General features: G+C 42.2%; 1 protein-coding gene across 6 annotated transcripts in view; it reads right to left on the reverse strand.

Moving 5' to 3' along the window:
• The window catches only part of CALCR (calcitonin receptor), a 178744-nt gene that overhangs the window by 59768 nt on the left and 95931 nt on the right, over positions 1-23045 (reverse strand). For all 6 annotated transcript variants that reach the window (XR_010069828.1, XR_010069827.1, XM_063324849.1 and 3 more), the window contains 3 exons: positions 20047-20134; positions 10051-10204; positions 4675-4785 (listed from right to left, as the gene is read on the reverse strand). Coding sequence is in view for 4 of the 6 variants with exons in the window: in XM_063324849.1 (XP_063180919.1) it covers positions 4675-4785; positions 10051-10204; positions 20047-20094 (313 nt within the window). In the remaining 2 variants the exon portion in view is untranslated. The remainder of the gene's footprint in view (positions 1-4674; positions 4786-10050; positions 10205-20046; positions 20135-23045) is intronic.

Genomic DNA, 23045 nt, shown 5'->3' on the forward strand with positions numbered 1-23045 from the left:
GAATTAATTTTTAAAATACAGCTGTGAAGCTTGCTAAGAAGCAGGACGACACAGAGAAGGGTAGGGGGAAAAGAAGCAGCTGTACAAAGAGTTCATATTTGGTTTATTTATCATTGTCTAAATAATATCACTTCAAGACAGGAAAATAGGGCCAGCTGGCTTTTTAGGCAGAGTCAGGAAATTTGCATTTCGTGGCAGCAGGAGAAGGGCTCTCCCAGGCCCAGCCCTCCCTGCACCGCTCAGCGTGCTCCAGCAGGTCCCTGGGCCTCCTGCACACCCGGGATGCTGCTCCTTGCCCGCTGTGAGTGCAGGCACGTCGCCCTGCTGAGGCACAGTGATGGGTGGGAAGGAGCACACGATGGACAGAGTATGCAGGAGAGGAGACCTCGTTTGGGAAGGTGCTTGAATTAGGGGATGCCTGAGGAAGTGGCCTCCCCCCCTGCCTGGAGCCAGGGAAGTGGAAGGAGCTGCAGCGGCTGCTATGACCCAGAAGGTCTCTCTCCCTCTCTGGTTTGTGGAAGGCCATGATTTCTCATCTGCAGTGACTACTCTTGTCAGCTTGGCAACCTGCTCAGCTAAATGCTTTGTGCATGTTGCCAGCTGTGAGAAGGCTGCGCCTGTGTCCCTCAAATCCAGTTCCTTGTGGTCACAGGCATCACAGCTGGTAAATCCAAAAGGGTCTGCAAGAGCTCTTCAATCTGTTCCTCCTTCTCCTGCATGGAGCATTTATCCTAATTTCTCTAAAGATGTTTTGTAAGAAAGACAAAGCAATTCAGAGATGGCAGTACGGCACAAGAAGAGAGCTGCAGAGAGCTCAAATACCGCAGTGCTCTGCCTCCTCCACTGCCTTGATCCACACTCCAGAACCAGGGAACCTCACTCCCTCTAGTCAGTGTTAGGGCAGGAAGCAAGGCAGTGATTCCATGTTCCTCAGTCATAAGAGGTAACAACATATTAATCATCCTCTGAGGCAATTGCTCATGGATACACGCGGATCTGTTTCCAAATTGCATTTGTAGAAACTCTGCCACACGAAGAGTTACGAGTGAGTGGTTTACAAAACGGAACCAAAGACAGAAACCCTATGAAGTGGAGAACTGAGGGGAGTTTTGGATGCTACTAAAAGCAGCCTTGGATGACAAAGTTGGTCCAGGCTTGCTCCCTGCTGGGGTGGGTACTGCTCTTAACCACTGTTCTTTGCTAAAGAGGAAAAGGAGCAAAAGTGAAACGAAAAGGTACGGCTGCCACAGCGCAACTTGCACATTCAGCTCCATTGCTATATGTTAATGCACCGAATCCATCCTCTCCAAATGCACCGTGCAGGGAGGGGAATGTGAGTAATATAGCACTCCCCTGCCACCAACCCAACAGCCTATGGACGGCACAGGGCAATGCTCTGCTCCTCCTGCTGCCCCCAGTAAATCTGCCTTGCTAGAAGGCCATTACATCCACAATACATTTCCCTTCTTTTTATTAGCAAGAATATTACCAGCATGAATTACATACTCCATTCCTATCAAATTCAATTCCTAGCAGCTTCAGGATGACCTGGAACCATTTCAAAGGGATTACACCAAAGATTAACCTGGATAAAATATGAATATAAAATAAATTTCAAGAGAAACTGTGCCTGCTGCCTGAATAGGGGAGTATATAACTCAGTCCTGCTCAGAGCTCTGCCGTCAGGAGGGGATGAGACAATGAATTTCCTGCTGTCACTGGAGTTAAAGCAGTAGGTCTCGGTATGTTTTCCAGACAAATTGATTTATTTTTATGCATTATCACATTGCGCGTGATGGTCATTGTGAGAAAGAGATTGCTACAAGAGGAGGGAGTTGTTTATTGAAAAGGACAAAGTTGTCGCACCTTGTAGAGAGTGGTTTCTGTTTGTCTGTTAGCTTTGAGATCCTCATTTCCTTTCCCAGGTGGGGAAAGAAGGATGCGAAGCCCTAGCTAACTGAACAGCATAGATTATCACAGTGGTCCTTCCTCTTTCAGAACACAGATTTCTGCCTAGTATGACCTGATATAAGTTCTGTGAAGTAAGTGGGACTACATCTGGTAGTTAGTTGGGAAGTTGTCAGACACAAAATGAACGGAGCACTGTGCGTGTTCTCCATCATTTTGTTTCTGGGCCCTTTTCTTCAGAATATGATTTTGCCTTATTTACTTTCCAACATACTCTAGCAATTTCTTCTTGTCATTGATGCTGTTGGGGGTTCAGATATAGAGAACTCGTATAAAGCACCCACAGAATGATCCTGTGCTGGTAGATAATGTTTCACTTTTCCAGTTACGAATGACCTAAGTATCAAAGCACAAAAAAAAAGCTGTATGACATAATTTTATTCCAGGACTCAAAGCTATAGCCATCAGTGAGCTGATACACAGTGCTTCTGCAGATCTCAGCGCAGCCCAAAGCAGCACAGCGTGAAATCAGAAGTCCATGGGGTTACTTGCATGCCTAAAATACATGCTGAGGTGGTTTGATATCACGGAGACTTTAATGGGAAGCAAATCTGACAGACACTGCAGTTTTCATCTTGTAAAATCATTGTTCTTTAGGATGAATTTTCTGTTTCTTAGCAGAAAATCTAGCTGCATTTTGTTTAACAGCCGTAAGTTACCAAAGGAAATAATGACTTGTGACACAAAACCTGACGGAATTCTCAGGACAGCTGAACTTGTGCTTCTGGCCACCTGTAAGTGACAGCCACTTCCATTAGCAGTTAAGACTTCTACTCACCCCCATGATTTCTTGTCTCCCTCCTACTTTATCAATTCCCAGCGTGACAATCAGCCACCTGGCAAAGCAAAGGCTGCCTACCCACTGGTTTGATACCGCAGCTGTAATATGTGCTGGGGAACTCAACAGCTACTCCAGGAAAGTGCCTCTGGCTCAACCAGGAGATGCTGAGCTGCCACCGAGCCAGGGAAAACAGTGTCAACTGGCTGGGATCCAGGCAAAGGGGCTGAGAGAGGTGCCAACAAGGAGAAGAGAGATGTGCCATGGGAAAATACTGAGTCCAGGAGACCACAGGTATTGTTCCTAAACAGGACAGCAGAAAGAACAGCAGGAAATAAATTACTGCAGGAATCTTTTCCCCCTATGGCTCTGTACAGAGAATAGGAATACTAAAATATTCCCAAATCTGCAAGTTTTAAAGTGTGGCAGAAAGAATAATGGCAGCATGCGCACACTCTGGGCCAGACTCTGCAGCACGCATCTGTACATTAAGGAGTGATTCGCAATCAGCCCTACGAGCTACAGACCTTGGCATTAATAAGCATTAATAAGTGGAGTGAGGTGCTTCTCCATGGATGGCCTCAAGTGTTACTCTGAAGAGTGCTGTTGTAGCAGAGCAATTAATTGAGAACAAGTCATTGGAGACAAGTGGGCAAGTAGCAAAGCTGGCAATAGGTGGCTTGGGAGAGAGCAGGAGAGTGGCTGTCATCATGCCCATGTACTGAGGGATGAGGACCTCAAGTCAGTACATGGAGTATTCACAAATTAAGGCTGTTAGTGCTACAATTTTTTTTCTATGAAAGCCATGGAAGCAGGGGAACCAGAGGCCTTGTAGTAAATTGCCCTATTCATCAAAGTGGCTGTGCCACATGGTGAGGATATCATGAAAAAAATGGGGGCCGAAGCAGCAGGTACAGACCCCATCCAAGAGGCATCTCAAACATACAGGTAGGAAAAGGCTTGCACAACCTCAGGATCCAGAGCCTCAGTCTTTCTCCTGAACATGGGCACCTCTGTCTGGGAAGCGAACCAAGTTTGGCCACCTCTTTAAAAATGCTCTTCTGGCATCTTTTGTGCAAATAGCCCAATGGTTGAAGCACTTGTCCACAGAAAGGGAGACCTAGGTCAAAGGCACCCCCCAGCTGAAAGTCTCAGCTCCTCAACCTGTTTCCCCCCAGGTGCTCCAACAATTAGCCATGAGCGTGGCCTGGCTGCAAGACTCCTCCTTGAAAACTATGACACTGTACAGAAAAGAGGTCAAGAATAAGTGTGACGGAAAGCAAAAAACGGTCACAGAAGACAAGACTTTGTGATTCGGTGCCTGCTGTGTGTCTCAGGGATGTCAACTGCTGTAAAGATTTGTGGGGTAGGTCTCAGAGTATTCCCACAAGAGGTGGACAGTCACAGTGCCACACAATCTCACTTCGCAGGCACACAAATCCTTCAATCCATCCTGTCCAATGCCTGCTTCCACTGGAAAGGGGGAGGTTCCTCCATCGCAGTTGGGATGGAGGTTTGAATCCCTTCAGACTGAGGCTGACACTGGAAGTTTCACACTTGCTGGGTGAATTCTCTAACCGTGGATAGCTTGATTTATAAAGAACATAAATATCGATCAATCTGGCTGCTATTGCAAATGGGATTCACCAAAACGCATACTGGGTCTGATCCAACCTGGAAACTCTTCTGTTTCTAAACAGGCAACAAGCTCAACAAAATCAACAAAAATATAAACACATATAAAATATTTTAAAAATGTAAATATATAAATTAGGCAACCCAAAAGCTTGATATATTTTAATTTCAGCCAAACTCTCTGAGATTTTGCAATGCTGCAAAAATGCCACTGGAAACATGCTTCCACTCAATGGCATGTATGTTTCAAAGGCTTCCTTTGAAAGGTAAGATGATAAAAAGAAATACCGTACCAGTTGGATCAAAGTCTGGAAAATAATCCGGACAATTCTGAGCAGTGATTCTTCCAGCAGGTGTGTCGTCCCAGCACAACCAGCCATCCCATGTTCGGTTGCAGAACAGACCTGGACATTTAAGAGGAATGCAGTAGTTAATTCACACACAGTCACTCCTCAACCTGCTCTGTTCTAGCCTCCCAAGGAACACTGCTGTCTGCGGACAACTTCCTTTTTGCAATAAAATCCCTTGTTGTTGCTACACTTTGAGTGGCATTCCAGTACTTGAAAGGGGTCTACAGGAAAGTTGGAGAGGGACCCTTTATCAAGGAGTGTAGTGATAGGATGAGGGGTAATGGTTTTAAACTGAAAGAGGGTAGATTTAGACTAGATATAAGGAAGAAATTCTTCACTAAGAGAGTGGTGAGGCAGTGGAACAGGTTGCCCAGAGAAACTGTGGATGGCCCATCCCTGGAAGTGTTCAAGACCAGGCTGGATGGGGCTTTGAGCAGCCTGGTCTAGTAGGTGGTGTCCCTGGCTGTGGTGGGGAGGTTGGAGCTATATGATCTTTAAGGTCCCTTCCAACCCAAACCATTGTATGGTTCTATGATTCAGGTACTGCAAGGTACTTGTTATTGCTGATCTGAAGTTAGTGGTGTTAATTTTACTGGAAAGTAACGTTTTTAAGCCTGTTGAACCCAACTTTGAATGTAGGATCTGATCCTACAAATTCCTCTTCTTGATCCTCCTTCCATCCTTGCCTGTAAATGTGTACACTAGTGGTAAGGGGGGCCTCAGTTGTCCAAAGACCTTATAGACACCCACTTTCCATTTCATCTTCTGTTGTTCAGCAGGTCTGAAGATCAAGTCTTTGAAATGTAAAGGTAGGAAGGGCTTGCAGGGACATCCTAGCTAAAGGCAATGTTTGCAGAGACAGGTCCCTGCTAAGGTTGTTGCATTGCTCAACACGAGAGATCAGCCAGATAACTACAGATCCAGTGAAGCGAGGTGCAAGACCGATTTGTAAAAGGCAAACTCTGCCTGCTGATGTTGCCTGGGTAGGAATGTTGTGATCCTGTCCTCATCAAGACAGGATATAAGGAAGAATATAAGGACAGATACAAGGAAGAAATTCTTCACTAAGAGCGTGGTGAAGCACTGGAACAGGTTGCCCAGAGAGGCGGTGGAAGCCCCATCCCTAGAAGTTTTTAAGGCCAGGCTGGATGGGGCTCTGAGCAACCTGGTCTAGTGGGAGGTGTCCCTGCCCACGGCAGGGGAGTTGGAACTAGATGATCTTTAAGGTCCCTTCCAACCCTAACAATTCTATGATTCTATGATTCTAAGACCCTTCTGGGAGGGTAGCACTGTTGACGCTGTGTCCCCTAAAATCAGTGTTCCCAGCCCTAGAAAGGAAGGCCATACGAGGGAGCCAGAAGACAGCTCATGCTTGATTTGTGTTACAGACATGTTGCATGCTATGGTCCACAGAAATTGTGTTATAAGACTGCTTGCTGTAACATGTTTTCCTGACTTACTGTAGATTTATTCCCTATACGTCTCAGTTATTTCCCATTTAAAATCAGTTTGTGTTGGGGAAAAGTATTTATCACCGTGACCATCAGGTTTAAGGGAAATACAGTGAGAATATACATCTTGCCTTTTTTTCTGTGGTCCCAATGGAGTTTCAGAATTGCTGGCATGACCACGTAGGTTGTTTTTGAAAGAACCATATGGAAGGTGCCTAATAACCATTGAAAGTTAATAAAATATGGGCAGCTAATTGCTTCTGGTGCTTTTGAAATTATCCACAGATAAGCTTTCTTACTGAAGCAAGAAAGCTGTAAAAAGATGTCTGAATTGTTCAAATTTGCACCAATAACTGTTTTTCAGTCAAAATAGTTATGGATTAAAAATTGAAAGCATAAATATTTTGAAATTAATTGTTTCCAGATTAGGTGTATAGCAAAAAGATATTTTTATGAACACTGTTTCTTCATTAGATAATATTTTATGCACATGTATTTTTCCATTGTCAAGTTAAATGGGCTAATGCCACTTGTTCACAAATCAGCAGTTTTTAATCTTTCCTTCAGGCATTCTCATGTTCTTCGCTAGTTTTAAGATGTATTTGAAAGACTTTTAGGAATCATTTTGTAATATCAAAGCAAAAGGAGGGCAGAAAATGTTTGCAACTTAAGCTTGTATCTGCAAGACGCTGCAGAATGGGGTTGGTAGGAATTTCTAGCTTTAAATCCTTTGCCTTGCCTGATAAAGAAAAAAAAAATCACTGATGTTGATCTACACAATGTGGAATATGTTTTTCAAGGTAACAGGATATATATGTACACGTACATTGAAAAATATGTATATGTATACATATATACATATATATGTATATATGTATACATATACATACACACACATATATATGTGCATATATATACACACATATGTGTATATATACATATATATGTATACACATACATATATAGATATGCATACACATGCATAAACATGTTTCCTAAGTGCTGCAGGAAATAAAACAGTGTAAGTAATAAAACAGAAGAGCTGAACACCATATTGTTGTATCACCAGCTAAAAATATTACATTTTTGGATGGCCAGGGATTGTAGGAGTGCTGTGCTCTCCTGGAGGGATGGTCAGGTGTTCCCACGTGGCTAAGCTCCTCCTGGGGAGCAGCTCAGCTGAAAGAGACCTGGGAGTCCTGGTGGACAACAGGATGCCCATGAGCCAGCAATGGGACCTTGTGGTCAAAAAGGCCAATGGCATCCTGGGCTGCATCAAGAAGAGTGTGGCCAGCAGGTCGAGGGACATCATCCTCCCCCTCTACTCTGCCTTGGTGAGGCTGCACCTGGAGTACTGTGTCCAGTTCTGGGCTCCCCCGTTCAAGAAGGACAGGGAACGGCTGGAGAGGGTGGAGCAGAGAGCTACCAAGATGATTAGGGGACTGGAACACCTCTCTTATGAAGAAAGACTGAGGGATTTGGGTCTCTTCAGCCTGGAAAAAAGATGGCTGAGGGGGGATCTTATCAACACTTATAAATACTTAAAGGGTGGGTGTCAGGAGGATGGGGCCAGGATCTTTTCAGTGGTGCCCGGGGACAGGACAAGAGGTAATGGGCACAAACTTGAGCATAGGAAGTTCCACCTAAACATGAGGAGGAGCTTCTTTCCTTTGAGGGTGGCAGAGCACTGGAAGAGGCTGCCCAGAGAGGTGGTGGAGTCTCCAACTCTGGAGACGTTCAAAACCCGCCTGGACATGTTCCTGTGGAATCTGCTCTAGGTGACCCTGCTCTGGCAGGGGGGTTGGACTAGATGATCTCCAGAGGTCCCTTCCAACCCTATAATTCTATGATTTAGTTATTTCTTTGGGATTTAAGGTAATCAATTCTACTTTGCAATGGATAAGATAAGCGTGTGTACAGTTTGGCTCGGCTGACACATGGCCACTTGTAATGCTGCCACAGCTCACCTGTGTTACACCATCTCTCTGTCTCTTGAGCCTGAGATACAGTTCTCTACAGTTCATTGCCATCATCTGTGAGACCCAGGATTATGAAGGATTTAAACTACCTTTGCGCCAGTCTACAAACGAACTACATCAGGGACTTGTAGAGATGCCAGGGAAAAATTAGACACATCTTGTCTGGCTCTGTAAAGTTGTACCAGACACTGGGTTTTCCTGGCAACTCCACATCTGTGCTGAAAATGCATGCCCATTACAGCCCTTCAGCTCGTGTGTCGGGCTTTTCCTCTTAAGAGACACTCCTATGGTTGTCCTTTGCATTAAGGGAATTTCCTGTTTGATCCCATCCTCCCTTTGAAATTTGCAGCCAAGAGACTTGTACTCTTGTTCCCTTCCAACCCCTTATGAAGTGTAAATGTTGAAGGGCTGGTGAGGATCCTGCAATTCAGTTGAAAACGCAACTTCAGTAGTGCTGGCATCATTCGTTAGTCACCCATTACCTTCATTCTAGGTTAAAAATGAATTAAGTGCATGTTGCTATGAACATAAAAGTCCCCAGTGGCATCACTTAAATCTAGCTGCCAGTCGAAGGAATGCAGGAACTGCTGTGCGGTGTGCGATGGCTGTGGGTCTGCCACTGCTGTCCTCCTGGGACAACGCTGCCCTTGAGAAAACTACATTGTCTCATGACATATGAATTCCCAGCTTATGCTGGGAAAACACTTCAGCCCTTTGCAACTTATCACATGAGAAATGTGAATCCAGTGGATTACATATTTATAGAGCTGGAGACTAAAAGAATAATCTGAGGAGACAGTAAGTTTTTCCTCCCTCAAGTCCAGCAACTAAAGGCTTGTTTATGTCTGAAAAGATGCTTTCTATCCCATAACCCTGTTTAAATACTTGTGGGTTTTCCCCGTTATTGGCCTGAATGAAAACCCGTTTGAAGCAATGGGAATCTCAATATCCGTTCCAAAACATTTCTGCATCAAGACCCGGGTACCTTAACATCTAATTATTCTTTGAGTCTTACAGAGTCCAGTAAAATCTTTGTGGTAAAGAATTGTAGAAATGTCTTTGTTCTTGTATTACAAAAAATCCCACATTATCTTCACCCCATTTATTAGTTCAGGGGGTTTTAATCATTATTTTTTAATATATTTTCTCTTTAAACTGTGTCCTTAGTATGTCTGTTCTTTACCTGCATAAATCCCCACAATGCCCCCAATCCTTTTTCTCTAGCCTCCTCAGAACTTCTTCCATATTTTCTGTGAGAAACAGTGACCAGAACACTCAGTCCCAACAATAAATGCCCCTTCATTCATTGGTGCCATTGTGGCACTACTATTATTTGTCATTTCCCTTTTTATTAATCTTAACATGTGCCTTGCATTCAGTAAAGATGTGTCCTCAGTGCCTTATAAACTTCTTTTTGCTAGTGTTACTGCTGAATATAGAACACCTGGAACATCTGTGTTGATACAGAGCCTGACAGCTGTCAGTTAATACACGAATGACAGGAAAACGAAACAGTGAGCGAAGCAAACGGAACGACATTTGTATTTAAGAGATCGCCGTTCACAACCAGGTCTTTGTGTGAGCTTGCTGAAAGGTTCTGGAGAATGCCATTGCCTAAGCAAGAACAAGAGATATTCAAGCAGCAAAGCACTGAGCCAGAAACACAGATGAGGGGTGTATCATCTGCATGGGGAGGAAGGAAGAGCTTTCCATTCCCTGGACTCGCTCCAGGCTTTTTGCTTTCTTTGCACTTAAGAGGATGCTAAGTAAGTGTGAATTTGACTACTGCACCCCAAGGAAGACTATGGGTTAGTATACAGAAGAAAATGTTTCTTTATAGCCATATAAGCAAGCGTGGCAATATACAGAGTTTTTAAAATCTTTTTTACCTTTCTTCTTATATGGAGGAGCTCTGTTCATCCTCTCATAGCATTTGAACTGCGAATCTATTATCTTCTGTCGTATGACTGAATTTTCAGTTACTACAGGCTCTAATGTAGGATCGGTATAATTTACAGTAGAAGAAAGACTTGGAACCATTCTCTGTACAGAAAGGAAAAACTGTTAGTACAAGTGAATAAAGCAGGAGGGTAAAATAAAAAAGCGTGGATCAGAAAACTCTGTATGCATTCTTCAAAGGCCTTTTATTTGCACATGTGTTTAGCATTATGGTAGGCTTTATACTGCTTGCAAAGTAAATGCTGAATTTTTACTACTTTACCTCACTATAAAATCAGAATTTTAACGATGCTCTTTTTCTTGGCAAAAGAGATGACCATTAAATACTTGATAAAGTCTTCAAAATCTTTTAATTTAGCTGATTGATCTGCAAAAAAATTTTGTATCTTCCCAAAGTTACACCCATCTATTTCTGCTCATTTGTGCTGATTTCTCTATAGACTGTCTAGACAAAATACCTCAGCGTCCCAGTCTTGAAACTGATCATTTCATGTTTTACGCCACCTGCTTTGATCTCCTTCAACTGTTAAGGTCACAGAAACAGAGGGCAGAGAGTTTAAACTTCACAACCTGTCCTTAGCGCTTAGTTAAGTACCTAAATTTGAAAGTCTGAATAACAAGGTCCTCTTTGATCAATTGGCATCTTCTGACTTCTCCCACTCTGAGCTGCCTGCAGGGCAAAGGGAAGGATCATTGCCCCTGGAAGGCAAACATCTCAGACAGAGAGGTCAGTATTCTTTTTTCCATCCATCCATCCATCCATCCATCCATCCATCCATCCATCCATCCATCCCACTGTTGCACAGCCCAGGCGGAAATGAGAGTGTGGAGCTTTAATTAATTCTATTCTGACTTAATCCTGTCCCAGGACACTTCTCTGCGTGAAGGTGATAGGAAAGGATTAGCCCCTCTGCTTCCCCAGGCAGAAGCCATGATGCTGTGGCACTTTCCTTGTATGACCCTCTATTTTTCCTTATACTAAACCATACTAAAACCATCACAAACACATACAGAGTCATTTAGAGGCTGCTTCAAAACTAAGGACTCTCAGAAACACACAGACTCGAATTTTTTAGCAGCAAATACTAGTACGCAGATCTTTAAGCAACCATTTGTAGTTGTTCAAACTGAAAACATCACAGGTTTGAAAGACCAAATATCAGCTTACTTCTTAAATTGTTGTTTCTTTTTTTTTTTATTGCGCATCACAAGCAATCATATCTCATTAATATATTACTTTCTTTTCCATTTGCACAGCTAAAACACCTTGGTAAAATACACTGCAAAAGCACAGTATGTTTGACTTAGTTGAGAAAAAAAATGTCATTACTTTATCCTGATACTTCTGTGCCAAATTATCTCAGTTTAATCTTTTTATACCCATACATCCAATTATTTTTTCCTAATGTAATCTAATCTTTTTTGATACTAACATTTTCATTTTGAACTGTAAATAGATACCATCTGAAGGCTGGAGGACAGTGAAGGCAGTTTATCTCATTGCACTGAAATAGGTACTTGAGGAGGAATAAGAAAGAAGATATTTTCTGGCAGATACAATTTTATATAAATTTTATGTGTATACACACACACACATATAGATATACTTGGACAGCGAAGCCATTTGGAACATTTCGTCTGGCCATCCAAGTGAAAAATTAAGCATTTAGGAAGCCAAAACAGGAAATACAGAAGCAACGCCAAACATATTACAGATCCCTCACTTGAGAGAAGACTAAAGGGAGTAGCTGGAGTCTATGAGGATCATTTAAAAAACAAACAAGCAATGCCCTAAATCCAGCAAGAAGTGCAGGAAAGTGCAGATAAGGTCCTTCGGATACCCTCAGATCTGCCTTAGCCCTTTGTGTCCATGTATTGCCACAGGCTTTGGTACTCCTCTGAAGTGATTCATAGATACTCCATGCTTATTTCTTTCTTCCTGGTTTTGAACAATACCTCAGCTCCAAGTTGTTTGCATTCGAGAGAGGAATAACGGTATCATCAAAGAAAGCTGGGGGGGGCTTCTGTGGCATCGCCTCTATTCTCGATGATCCCTCTGTTTCTCTGGGCCAGTTTGGGAACACACTTGTGTTTTGAAAGCATAACCATCTGATTATGCTTGGAAAACATCACGAATTTTCCTTCCCCTGAAACATTTTCCTTAATTATTTTTGTTTTTTTCTAGGAAGGAGATGATCTGCTCTTCAGATCTGTTTGACCAAACAAGATCAAAATCATTTCACCCTGACAGAGACCAGAAAGGCTGGTGTTGTTGGCCATAAATACTGTTGTAGTTTCCTATGCTTTATCTGTACAGAATAAAGCACAACACAGATATGGAACAATTGGCAAATGCCAGCTACACGGACAGAAACTGTAGGAACTGTTCAGTGCTTCGGAACATCTTTCCCCCTATTCTATCTTTTTTTGGAGCCTCTTTTACACACCATTTTTAAAAGGACTGACCATTCCTGGAAGATTGCACATTATAGAAATATATAAGCTGAAATCAAAGGTACGATATGCCATTAGAAAAGGAATGCTCTATTTACCTCTTCTAACTAGTGAAGATGTAAGAGTTTGTAACTAGGGATGATGATTTTGAGGGGTAAGATACAATTCAGAGACCGAAGACACCTTAGTCTTAAAGGTCAGTTTTATAACTTGCTGTGTGTAAGGGACTAATCTAATTCCTGAAGAATTCAGCTCATGTTGGGTACAGGTTAATGAGAATACTTTAATATTTGGAGGCAGAGAGTTCCTGCGGTGGTGGATAGGATAAACATCTCGGACTGTGCACAAAATTACTGAAAGTGCTCAACCATGTAACCAGGAGGACCGCCCATTCCACTGCCTCTGAGCAAGGCAATCATGGCACAGCTGAAATTGCCAGCAAAATTCCTGTTGCCCACATATGGGCCAGGAATTCACTCATAAAGATTAAAAAAGTGAATGAGACTGTGTCCCTAAAGCTCAATGGAAATTACTTCATCAGTGGAAATCACTTAATGGCCTACAGTAAATCTAAAGCATGTTTGGAGAGAGACTGGAAAAATAATATTAGATTACAGCTGTCTCTTAAATTTTTTTTCTTATTACTAAACACAAAGACTCAGATATTCAAAGTCAGCTGCACACAAATCTTTCCAGGCACTTTTGATGTAATCGAAGTGCATTGTGCACGTAATCCAATTAAGGGGTACACGTAGGTGTGCTACTGGTATTGTTCATCTGTGATGTGCCCTTTAAATGTGCTCTTCCCTTTGACTGCTATTATTCACTTCTGTTTGCCTAGATTTAAAAGCTGTCCATGGAAGTTTGAACAATATTTTCTTCTCCCTTAAAATCAGATGACCATTTTAGCAGGCTAACGAAAAATACATTTAGTGGCTTGCTGGAGGTTGAGCAGTCACACCTCTGTTTGTTTGCAATGCTGGTGTTTTCTACCATGTGTAGGAGAACCACATGTCCACCACCACTTTGGGACTCGGAGACTAAAGCATGATGTCCCTGAAGTCAGTTCAGTGGACTGACGATGCAGCCTTATATTCCTGGCGCTCAGTCAGACAAAAATCTTGGTACAGTGTGTGATGTCGGATATTATTGCTTCATTCTTCTTGCACTCCTTACCATAGGGGTCTGGAAAGAGCAAATGGGGCAGAAAGAAATCCCTGGGTCACTGTCTACTTACCAGAGGCAGCAGAAGCCCGGGCACGGCTACATGGGGGTAAAAGTTTAGTGTGTAGCACGCTAATGGGAGAGGCTTGGAATGCCCCACAAGTCTGTGTGTGTGTTCTCATGGAATGAATGATTAGAAATCACTTTTGCTACTATGTTCCCATGATTATATTTAGATAATTTAGGAATCAACTTTTAAAAAACAAGTTTTGACCATAAAAAACCCAAGGTTAAATAATTTTCCCCTGATTATTACCTATGGGATTGAACGAATTTTGAATGTTCAGAGTCCATTACTGCTCGTCAAAAACCCCTCCCATCCATCAGTTACTTCAGATGGAAACATAAATGATGTTGATAAAATAAAGGAATGCCTCATTCATTTATAAATATTCTTTATTAAAGAGAAATAAATAATTCACAACTTAATAATCAGGATGTGTTCATAGCCTGAAAATGATTGGTATGATTTCTTCAGAAGAAAACTGTTTAAGTGATGTCCCATGCAGCAGTTTAGCAGCCGTACATATGATGTCACTCCTAAAAGTCCAAGTAAATGACGTCATACATACGACCACCAAGCCACCACGTGACAAATGACTGTTATAAGAAAATTAATTATCATTACAAAGAAATAAAACAGGTCGCTGGGAATGCTGAAGTTCACTTTATACCTAGAATTAATAAAGGAATCTAGAGAAAGCAATTTGGCTTCATTATTAAACTATATCAAAATGAACAAATAGTGCCCCGGCTCCTGTAAGACAGTCACCTGCTATTAACCTGTGCAAGACCGTGCCCATTTCTGCAAGAGAGAATCCAGATAAAGCAAGCATAGAATTCCTTCTTTTTTTTTCCCCACAAAGTTTTGGACATAATGAACAAGCATCCCCTAATATTTTTCTTCCACCATCAAGGAGCCTGAAGTATACTAACTGTTGACTTCACATGGCATTTAGGAAAAGAAGGCATTTGTAGCTTTCTTTGTTTTTGTTTTTTTCCCTCTTTCCACTAAATACAGTAATTTTGCAACATTTATTGTTGATCTCGGTCAAAATATATTTCAAATTCTGGATGCTCTAAGTGTTTGTTATTGACTTCAATAGCTCAAACATTCATTTGGTACATTTCTTTTAAAACTGCTACGCGTAGTCACCACTTTGTGGGTCACTAAACTCCTGTCCTTCAATACATCACATCTTTGAGTGAGAGTTCAGCATGATTTAGACTGGTTGCAGAGCCCGTCTCATAACTCGATTACGTTTGAACTACTTTTCACAGCTGCTAGTGTTCGGACAGAGAAGAAAGTAGCTGTGATACCTTAGGAAGGTCATTAGTGCATGGTACTCAGTAAATACAACAAAGATTTCTTATCCATCACAAATATGCTAGGAAATGGCAGACAGCTTCTTTGGGGATATACCTTGACATGACATGTTTTACTTAACCACTGAATGTTAACATTTTCCCACACTCAATTGCTGTTGAAGCAGGATGGAAATTATCTCATAGTGAGATCCCATACGACTTACACTGCAGATTTTGGCAGCTGTTTAAAAAAGCACGAGATTATCAGCCACAGCACATGAAGACAAGTCACTTGTAATGAAAAGCAACTCATGAATCTTACAGTTCTTTTCCATTGCTGCAAGATTTGCACCAAAGCTTTACTCCCAGAGCAGGCTTAAGCAAACTGCGGGCTTAAAGGAAGAATGCAGAATACTTCATGGATTTTTGCTTGCAGCTCTGATTATCATCTTGCAAGAGGGCTCTTTAGGGCTATCAGCTGCACAGCAACATTCTTATTTTTTTAAAAAGCAAAGATGGAGACAAAAAGTCCTGATCACCCCTGAAACCGGGGTGAATAGAACAGAATAAGGCATTCCTCTCCCGCTTGGGAAACCACGAGCAGCTTGAGTCTCAAATTCTCACACTGATTCTCACCACCTTAAATCAGCAGCAGCTTGCTTTCCTGAGTTTTCCTTGTGTGAGAAGAGTTCCAGAACTTGTAAGTCCACTTCCTTACAGCTTGAAGCAACCCATAGTTACAAAGGGAAAAGCACATTTCAAAACAACAGCTTTCAGAGGCATGGTCTCGGGTGATGAAACTAACTGTGCTGATCTGAGAGGAGAGGGCAAGGAGACCATGAGCACCTGCGTCACCCACAGGCACACGGAGTCAATGGTCTGATGCAAGTGGCAGATGCAGCTCTACTGACTGCCCGGATGATCCAATGGGTACATCCTGAGTGGCTGGGGAAGCCTCTGGCCTCCCAGCAGTACCAGACAGCAAGCATGATGAAGTGTGCCAAGGAAGGCTGTCACAGATCTTCAGCATCTCTTCTGGCCCACCAAAGGGTGGGACATGCTGTGGACCAGACACTGGAAGAGCCACTGCACAGATGCAGGTTTTAGAGACTCGTGGGGACAGCTGCTGAGCGGGGGAGGCGGCAGGAGCCCAGGGGAGCAAGTGGCTGCACCACCCCAGCAGTGCGTATTGCACTCCCAGACGTGAGGATCAAATGGGTACACCACGAGCGGTGCCATCATAACAGTGGTAAACACTTTATTAATTGGCTTCCGGAGATTTGAACCTACTGCAACTGTGTTCCAAAACACGCCAGTTTGTGCAGTTACTGAAAATTACATTTAGGCTTGCACAGAATTTATTTTCCGTGTTTTGTGAATGGGAATTATTCACAAGCCTTTAAGGAGCTGACACCATGTACCAAACTGTGTATAGTTTAGTGACTGAGGCTTGGTAACAGTTTGGCAGATTTGGACTTCATGAACTTGTACAGTTTGTTTTTTACTCAAAATGAATTTATTTTAAAATACGATCTTGGTGGTAATTGAATAATAGTGTTGTCTTCAGCTGCAGCATCCACTTTGTCCTTACTGAGCACTTTGTGGTGGCTCAGGACAACAAAATTGGAATATGTGAGAAAAACTACTCCATCAGTGCTCTTTTACAGGAGAAGACCATTTGTAGGCACTAGACAACAATTCTTACTTGACAAAATCATGCAGAGAATAAAACTCTTTACTCAATGTCTTGCAAAATTGATCAGTTATACAGGAAAGAGATCCAAGCTTGTTTCCTCCTCCTCATTCTGTGTCCGTGCCCCTGGACACACTGTGCTGACGCTCCATCTTTCTTCCGGAGAGAAATGTGCACTGAAGAGATGAACTAATTGCTCCAGCACACAGGGGCTCATGTACTTGAGGAAACAATTCTCAGTCACATTCGGTGGCTCTCAATAATTACCAAAAAGTAGAGAGCATCAGGAATAAAGTTAACTAAGAAATAATGAACAGTTAAATTTTCTAATGGAATTCACTTTGAATTGTAGAGGACTATCTGGTGATGCTGCACGCACTGTCGTTATTGCACATCCAAAAGCAAGGGAAGTCATCAAAGAGGAAGACAGTAAGAAGTTAGTTTTATTGCTAAATTAGGTTTTGGAGGAACTGGTGCTTTAGTTTTTGTTTGGCAAAGGTGAGTTGTTATGGACCTGTACAGAGAAGACTAAAGTGCTATGCATTCTATGCAAAAAATTACATATGAAACAGAGATGGATTGCAGGGAAGGTGGGATCTATGGACACCTTGTAACTAGGGTCTAGGACAAAACATTCAAGAAGAGATATGGGATGAATCTCACACCTACAGTGGGACAAATGGCATAAACAGAGCCTGGAGCCCAGAGGGGAAAGCAAGGATATCAACAGGTTGTGTTCTTTTGCAACAGCTTGCAGTCACCAGCTAGGAGCGCAGGACACAGATGAGAAGATGACAGTAAACCATCAAAGCCATGAAAGAAGAAAGATCTGGAGGATGGTTTGTGGGGTGGTTAGAGAACAGGAATGGGAGATCACCCCTGTGTCACAAATCACGTTAATTTCTATAACTTCTTCAGCCTCAGATAGTGGCTGACACGTAAGTCCCAAGGGCTCATGGCTCTGGGAACAGAGGAGTGATTAGAAGAACCAACAGAGTGGGAACAGTCCTTTTGGAAGAGAAAAAAAGTTGTCCTTTCCTCGTTAAAGACCACCAACATAAAAAAAGTAAAATATTAATGTTTTCTACCAGCTGCAGGTGGGGAAATTTTTGGAAGAATGACTGATGCCAAATATTTTTCATATCTGATCTAACAGCAGTGTGCTGGCAAGTGTCATCAAGGAAACAGAGCTTGCTCATGGTCTACTTCTATGGCCATGGCTTCTCCCTTATCGCAGTATAGCCACTGCAGTGCGGAAGTAAGGAATACAGAGATTGGAACAGTGAAAATGTAAGGAAATTTGTGCTTGTTATCCATCAAGGTCAGAAGCTGGAGAGCCCTCTGGTGTAAAGATATCTAAAAGGAAGGGGATGCAGATCTCACTGCAGAGTTTCTTAAAGAAATCCTAGCCCTGGAGTACTGCAGGAATGAGCACAGAACTAATGTTGCACACATGCTATCATGAGTGAGAGATTTAAAAGATTTGTGGACAACAGGGCAAGGATGAGCCCAGTCCTTCAGGGTTGACCTGCAAATCCATGCTGTAGGTCAGAGCACCTCAGACACTCAGAAATGCTGTTGACAATTTCAGTTATCAGAATATTTACAGTCCTCTCACTTGACTGGGGTAGAAAAATAATCTGGAACTGTTCCTTCAGCAGACATTGGCTTGTTCTAGGAAGACTCGCTGTTCTTTGCCAAGGCCCCTGTCAGGCTATGCAGATCAGCTGGCATTCAAACCCAGAAGGAAGCTGGTCTCTGTCTGGCTGTTTTGTCAGAGAGATCTCTGGCCATGCAGTGCTACGTGCATTCCTTGCAGAGCTATGTGTAACAACCACAAAAGGTCACAAATATCAGAAAACTCCAATGTACCTCAAGGCAGAAGACATGCCAAGCACAAGGATGATTCCTCAAATCATTAATTCTGGACACATTCTTTTGAGACCGAGTTAGCATAAATGTTCTTTCTCTTGCTCTCCAGCTCTTCTTTGGTTGAGGGTCCTAATCCTGAACAAATGAATTCAGCATTTTACCAGTGAGGTGTTTGTTGTTGTTGTCCTGGGTTCTCTGTGATCTCATTTAATTGTTTTCTTTTACCTCCTTCTATCCATCATTCTATTACTGTTCTCTCCTTTCCTTCCGTCCCTTTTATCCATATAAATTTAAGTGCCAAACAGCACCATGGGCAAGTTATGCTAGGCTGAAAGAAGAGGAGGGGACAACCAACCAAACAAACCACGGAGAGCAGTCTCTACTTTGTTCCCCAATGTGTCTTCTAACCCCATTTCTACAACATATAGCCAGAAAAGATGGGAGTTGATGTGGAGATATGCACAAATGTTCCACATTTAGGTGTTGGAAGAGAAGATGAGAAGCAGAGGGGCATGAAGAGCTAATCAACAAAACACAGTAAGAATCAAAGCTTTCTTCAGGAACACAGAGATCAACAGTTAATTGGGGATTAAGGTGACATCCAGCATGCAAGTTGCTCATACCACACCAAGGTAGAGAGCTGCTTGTTCCCACTAGCATCGTTCAGACATATTCTGACCATTCTGTAACTGAGGGTCTGGGCAGTATTCTCATTTCTGACTACCTGTAATGTCTACAATTTTATGGTAATTGATAATAATTTGAGGTTTCACAAGTAGAGATCAGATAAAGCATTCAACTTACATGACAGGTAATTAGTCAGGTAGAAATGAATTTGCTATATATTTAGACAACAGGTACTCAGCCATGTTGCATATATTGAAATAACTGTAATGTTGATATTAAACAGGTGAAAATAGCATTTGAACTGAATAAATAAACTTTATACTGTTGTTTTCCATTTCAGTTGCTTTCCTAATAGCAGAGTAACTATAAACAGTGAAAATCCACAATTACTTAAGTCAAAGTCTCACACAACAACATTAAAGAAGTTTTCAAACACATAACTTTCCATGTCACTGATATGTTGTAGCCTGTAAAACACAGAAATGAAAAATCACATGCATTACCTTATTCACACTTGCAGTTCTGTCTCACCAAGAAACAACCGTTTCAAGTTCAAACTTTTATGAGATATCTTATTTAGAAACATTAACCTCATTTTGAAATTTATCAGCAAGGGAACTCATTCTTTCACCTTCAACTCATTCATCTGTGCAGTACAACAAATAGAACTCAGTACTCATTTTTCTGAACACCACCACAAGTTTAAATTTGGCAGGTGTCATGAGCAGTTCAGTTTTCTCATACTTACAATTAGAAGGATGATCAGTAAGAAGCAACTGTGGGTTGTCTTTTTCATTGTGGAGTCTTCCTGGAGAGACACGCTGTAGCTGACCCGTCTGGTAATTAAACAACAAAAACAAAAGCAGTATTAGACTTTATCTGTTAGATAAGTTCCTTGTCTTTGCGTAAAAGTTTATTTTTAGACTTAAAGTGGACTCTGCATGTGTGTGTGCCCCCAGCCTTGTGTGTGCTCGTGTTTGATTTCTCTGGAGACAGGTATGCTTTTAATTTGGTCTCCTCCGTTGATTTCTGGTGGTCAGTTCAGCTGATGTGGGGTATGGCTCCACATTACTACATCAGCAGCAGCAGATCTGGGTTAAGCTCTGTGTCTTTTCCTTGGTTGTCCTGATGCACCTGCTTCTAACCTACACATATGGCTGCAGACCTATGAAGAAGCTGGATATTTTAAAAATTATCTAAAACCCCCACAAAGATCTGTGTTGCAGATAGGCCTAATGGCAGCTCAGAAGGCATACTTACAGGGCTAGAGAAAGACAGAGGTTGGGTAATCTCTAGCTAGGTCAACAAGCAAGCGTGGCAGGAAAAGAGAGAGAAACTGGGAATACCACCATTGAATTTCATGCTCCCTAATGCAGCCAGCTCCCCTGGACTGTGGACAGACACACGGCAGAGTAACCCTCAGGCTGTCGAGAATGACTGCTTCAGCCACACGAAGTACTGGAGAGGCAGAGCACAGCCTCCACAGGCTTGGAGGGAACTGAAGTGGCAGCTTTTGGGTTTCTTTTTTTCCTAAACCAACACCTGTCTAGCCTTTCTGGGAAAAATATCCAGGGGTCACCTGCTATCATCATATTGCTTTGCAGTTGTGGGAGTTCAAGCAAGCAAAACTCTTTGCCTTCTGATGTCTCATGGACTACTAATAGTAACACATGCCTATAGATCACCTTCTGCCACAATAAGAAAGTGAGCACTCACACAACTTGATTTTTCAGACAGCTTAAAAACTAAGAATGAGGTGTTTTCTACCTGAGCAAACAATCCTGCGAGCACCCTACATATGTGAAATCCAGGAATTTAATGGGAAAAGGGCACACACACTTGGATGCTTAGTCTACTTTACATGTAGCAAGCCACACAATCACTTGTGTAACATTTGTCTCTGCAACAGCACTGTAACAGCTTTTCTTATCTTGAAATGGTCTGGAAAGTCACTGATTTTCAGGGGGGAAGGAAAATATAAACTCAGTTGTAGCTGTCCTTACCTAAAGCAGAAATATGTAATCTCAAAATGTACTAAAGGTGTGGCACTTCCTCTTCAACGTAGCATATGTGGATGTAATCTCCTACCAGATCCAAATGGGAGTGTTGCCGTCATGTGTCACTGAGATTACGTCTAACACAAAGTGATGGAAAAGAGGATTCAGAGGATTTTTCTCTAATAAGAAGTAGCCTTATTACTGTCTGAGCCTTGCCAGAACTGGTGTTCCAGAGGTAATGGGACAGGCAAATGACACAGAAATAATACGTAATTACACTGTCAGCCACAGATTTGTATTTGATCAGCAATGACAGGCAACTCAACTGAAGCAAAAATTGGACAGCTAGATCAGAGGAAAATGCCTGGAATTGTCTACATCTTCTCTACGCTATTGACTGCAGTGTGTATTGGCCCAAAACTACCAAAAAGAATAATGAGCATATAAACAACGGGGCTTGGTCAGCTGTGCAATGAGCAGACATACAAGCACGAATATGTGTGTTCATACAGTTATGTACTGTATTGTAAAGCGTTCTGTAGTGGGGTGAAAAGCCAGTCTGGTAGGTGCCTCTATTCTTCTTGCTAGCCTCATTACTTATGCCACATCTATAAAGATTTGGTAAAAAGCAGGCAAAGGAAGGGCTTTGCCTTACAAACTGTCGACAGTTTTAAAATACACATCACTTTCCACGAATGGCACAGCGATCAACACAACATTGTGACCAAGAATAAGCAAAATCAACAGCAACTGAAGTTACCTGCAATACATCTACTTTTCCTGTACTTTGTGCTGGGAGTGCTTGCAGCACTATGTTGGGTTATAGCTGTGGATACAGGTAAATCTTATCCTTGCGAGATTTTGTGAACATTTGTTATTACATATAGAAAGAGCTATTTAAAATGTTTCTTGCTCTTGTCTCTCCTAATTGGAAAAAAAAAAGCCACCTGTAAAATATTTAACACATTATTTTCCCCTCTGTTAACTGTGATTACTGTGACATGATAACTACATACAAGTAAATGAGTAAGAATCATTTCCCACGCTAAATCTTATATAGTCTTGATATTTCTAGTCTTACTTCTAGCCAGATCTAACCACAGGAATGGTTGACATACTACATAAAATCCAGTGCCTCTTTTTTCTTCCTTTTTCACAGGAGTCTTTTACAGTGTTCAACAACTGTTGAACAACAGTATTTTAACAATCCTTGTATAAAGCCCCTGACTAAGAAGTGGCTTTTCTCTACTTTAACTGCAAGAACGACACATAGCACTGCAGCACACTTGGGTTAGCACCAGTATGGGCTCAAGGATGATGACTGCCCTGAAATGAAAAGTGACATGCAGGTAAAAAGTGTTGGTCAACGGGCAGGGCAGAAATGACAGGGAGGTGGAAAGATTCACAGGAAGGTGAGCCCAGAGAGACGGACCACGTCAGCCCCTGTGAGTAGGAACAGACCAGCATCTCCACGGCTCTGACCCATCTCCAGCGATCCAGGTTCAGGTGTGACATGACAGGCAAGCTGGGATGTACAAAGCAGCACACTCAAGTGCCCTGGATTTGGGTGTCTCGTGCTAAAACTATCACTTTTTTACACCAACTGGAACTGCTGCCCATGGCCAGCCTGGTTCCAGATGAAGGGCAGCTGGGTAGCCCAGAGCAGCCTCATGCAGAGTGTAGGTGCTGTCCTGAATCCTCTTTCTATACTATTTATCCTTTTTTCATAAGTCCATCAATGTCCTTGCTC

Source organism: Chroicocephalus ridibundus, chromosome 2, assembly GCF_963924245.1.
Source record: "Chroicocephalus ridibundus chromosome 2, bChrRid1.1, whole genome shotgun sequence".
Lineage (NCBI taxonomy): Eukaryota > Metazoa > Chordata > Aves > Charadriiformes > Laridae > Chroicocephalus > Chroicocephalus ridibundus.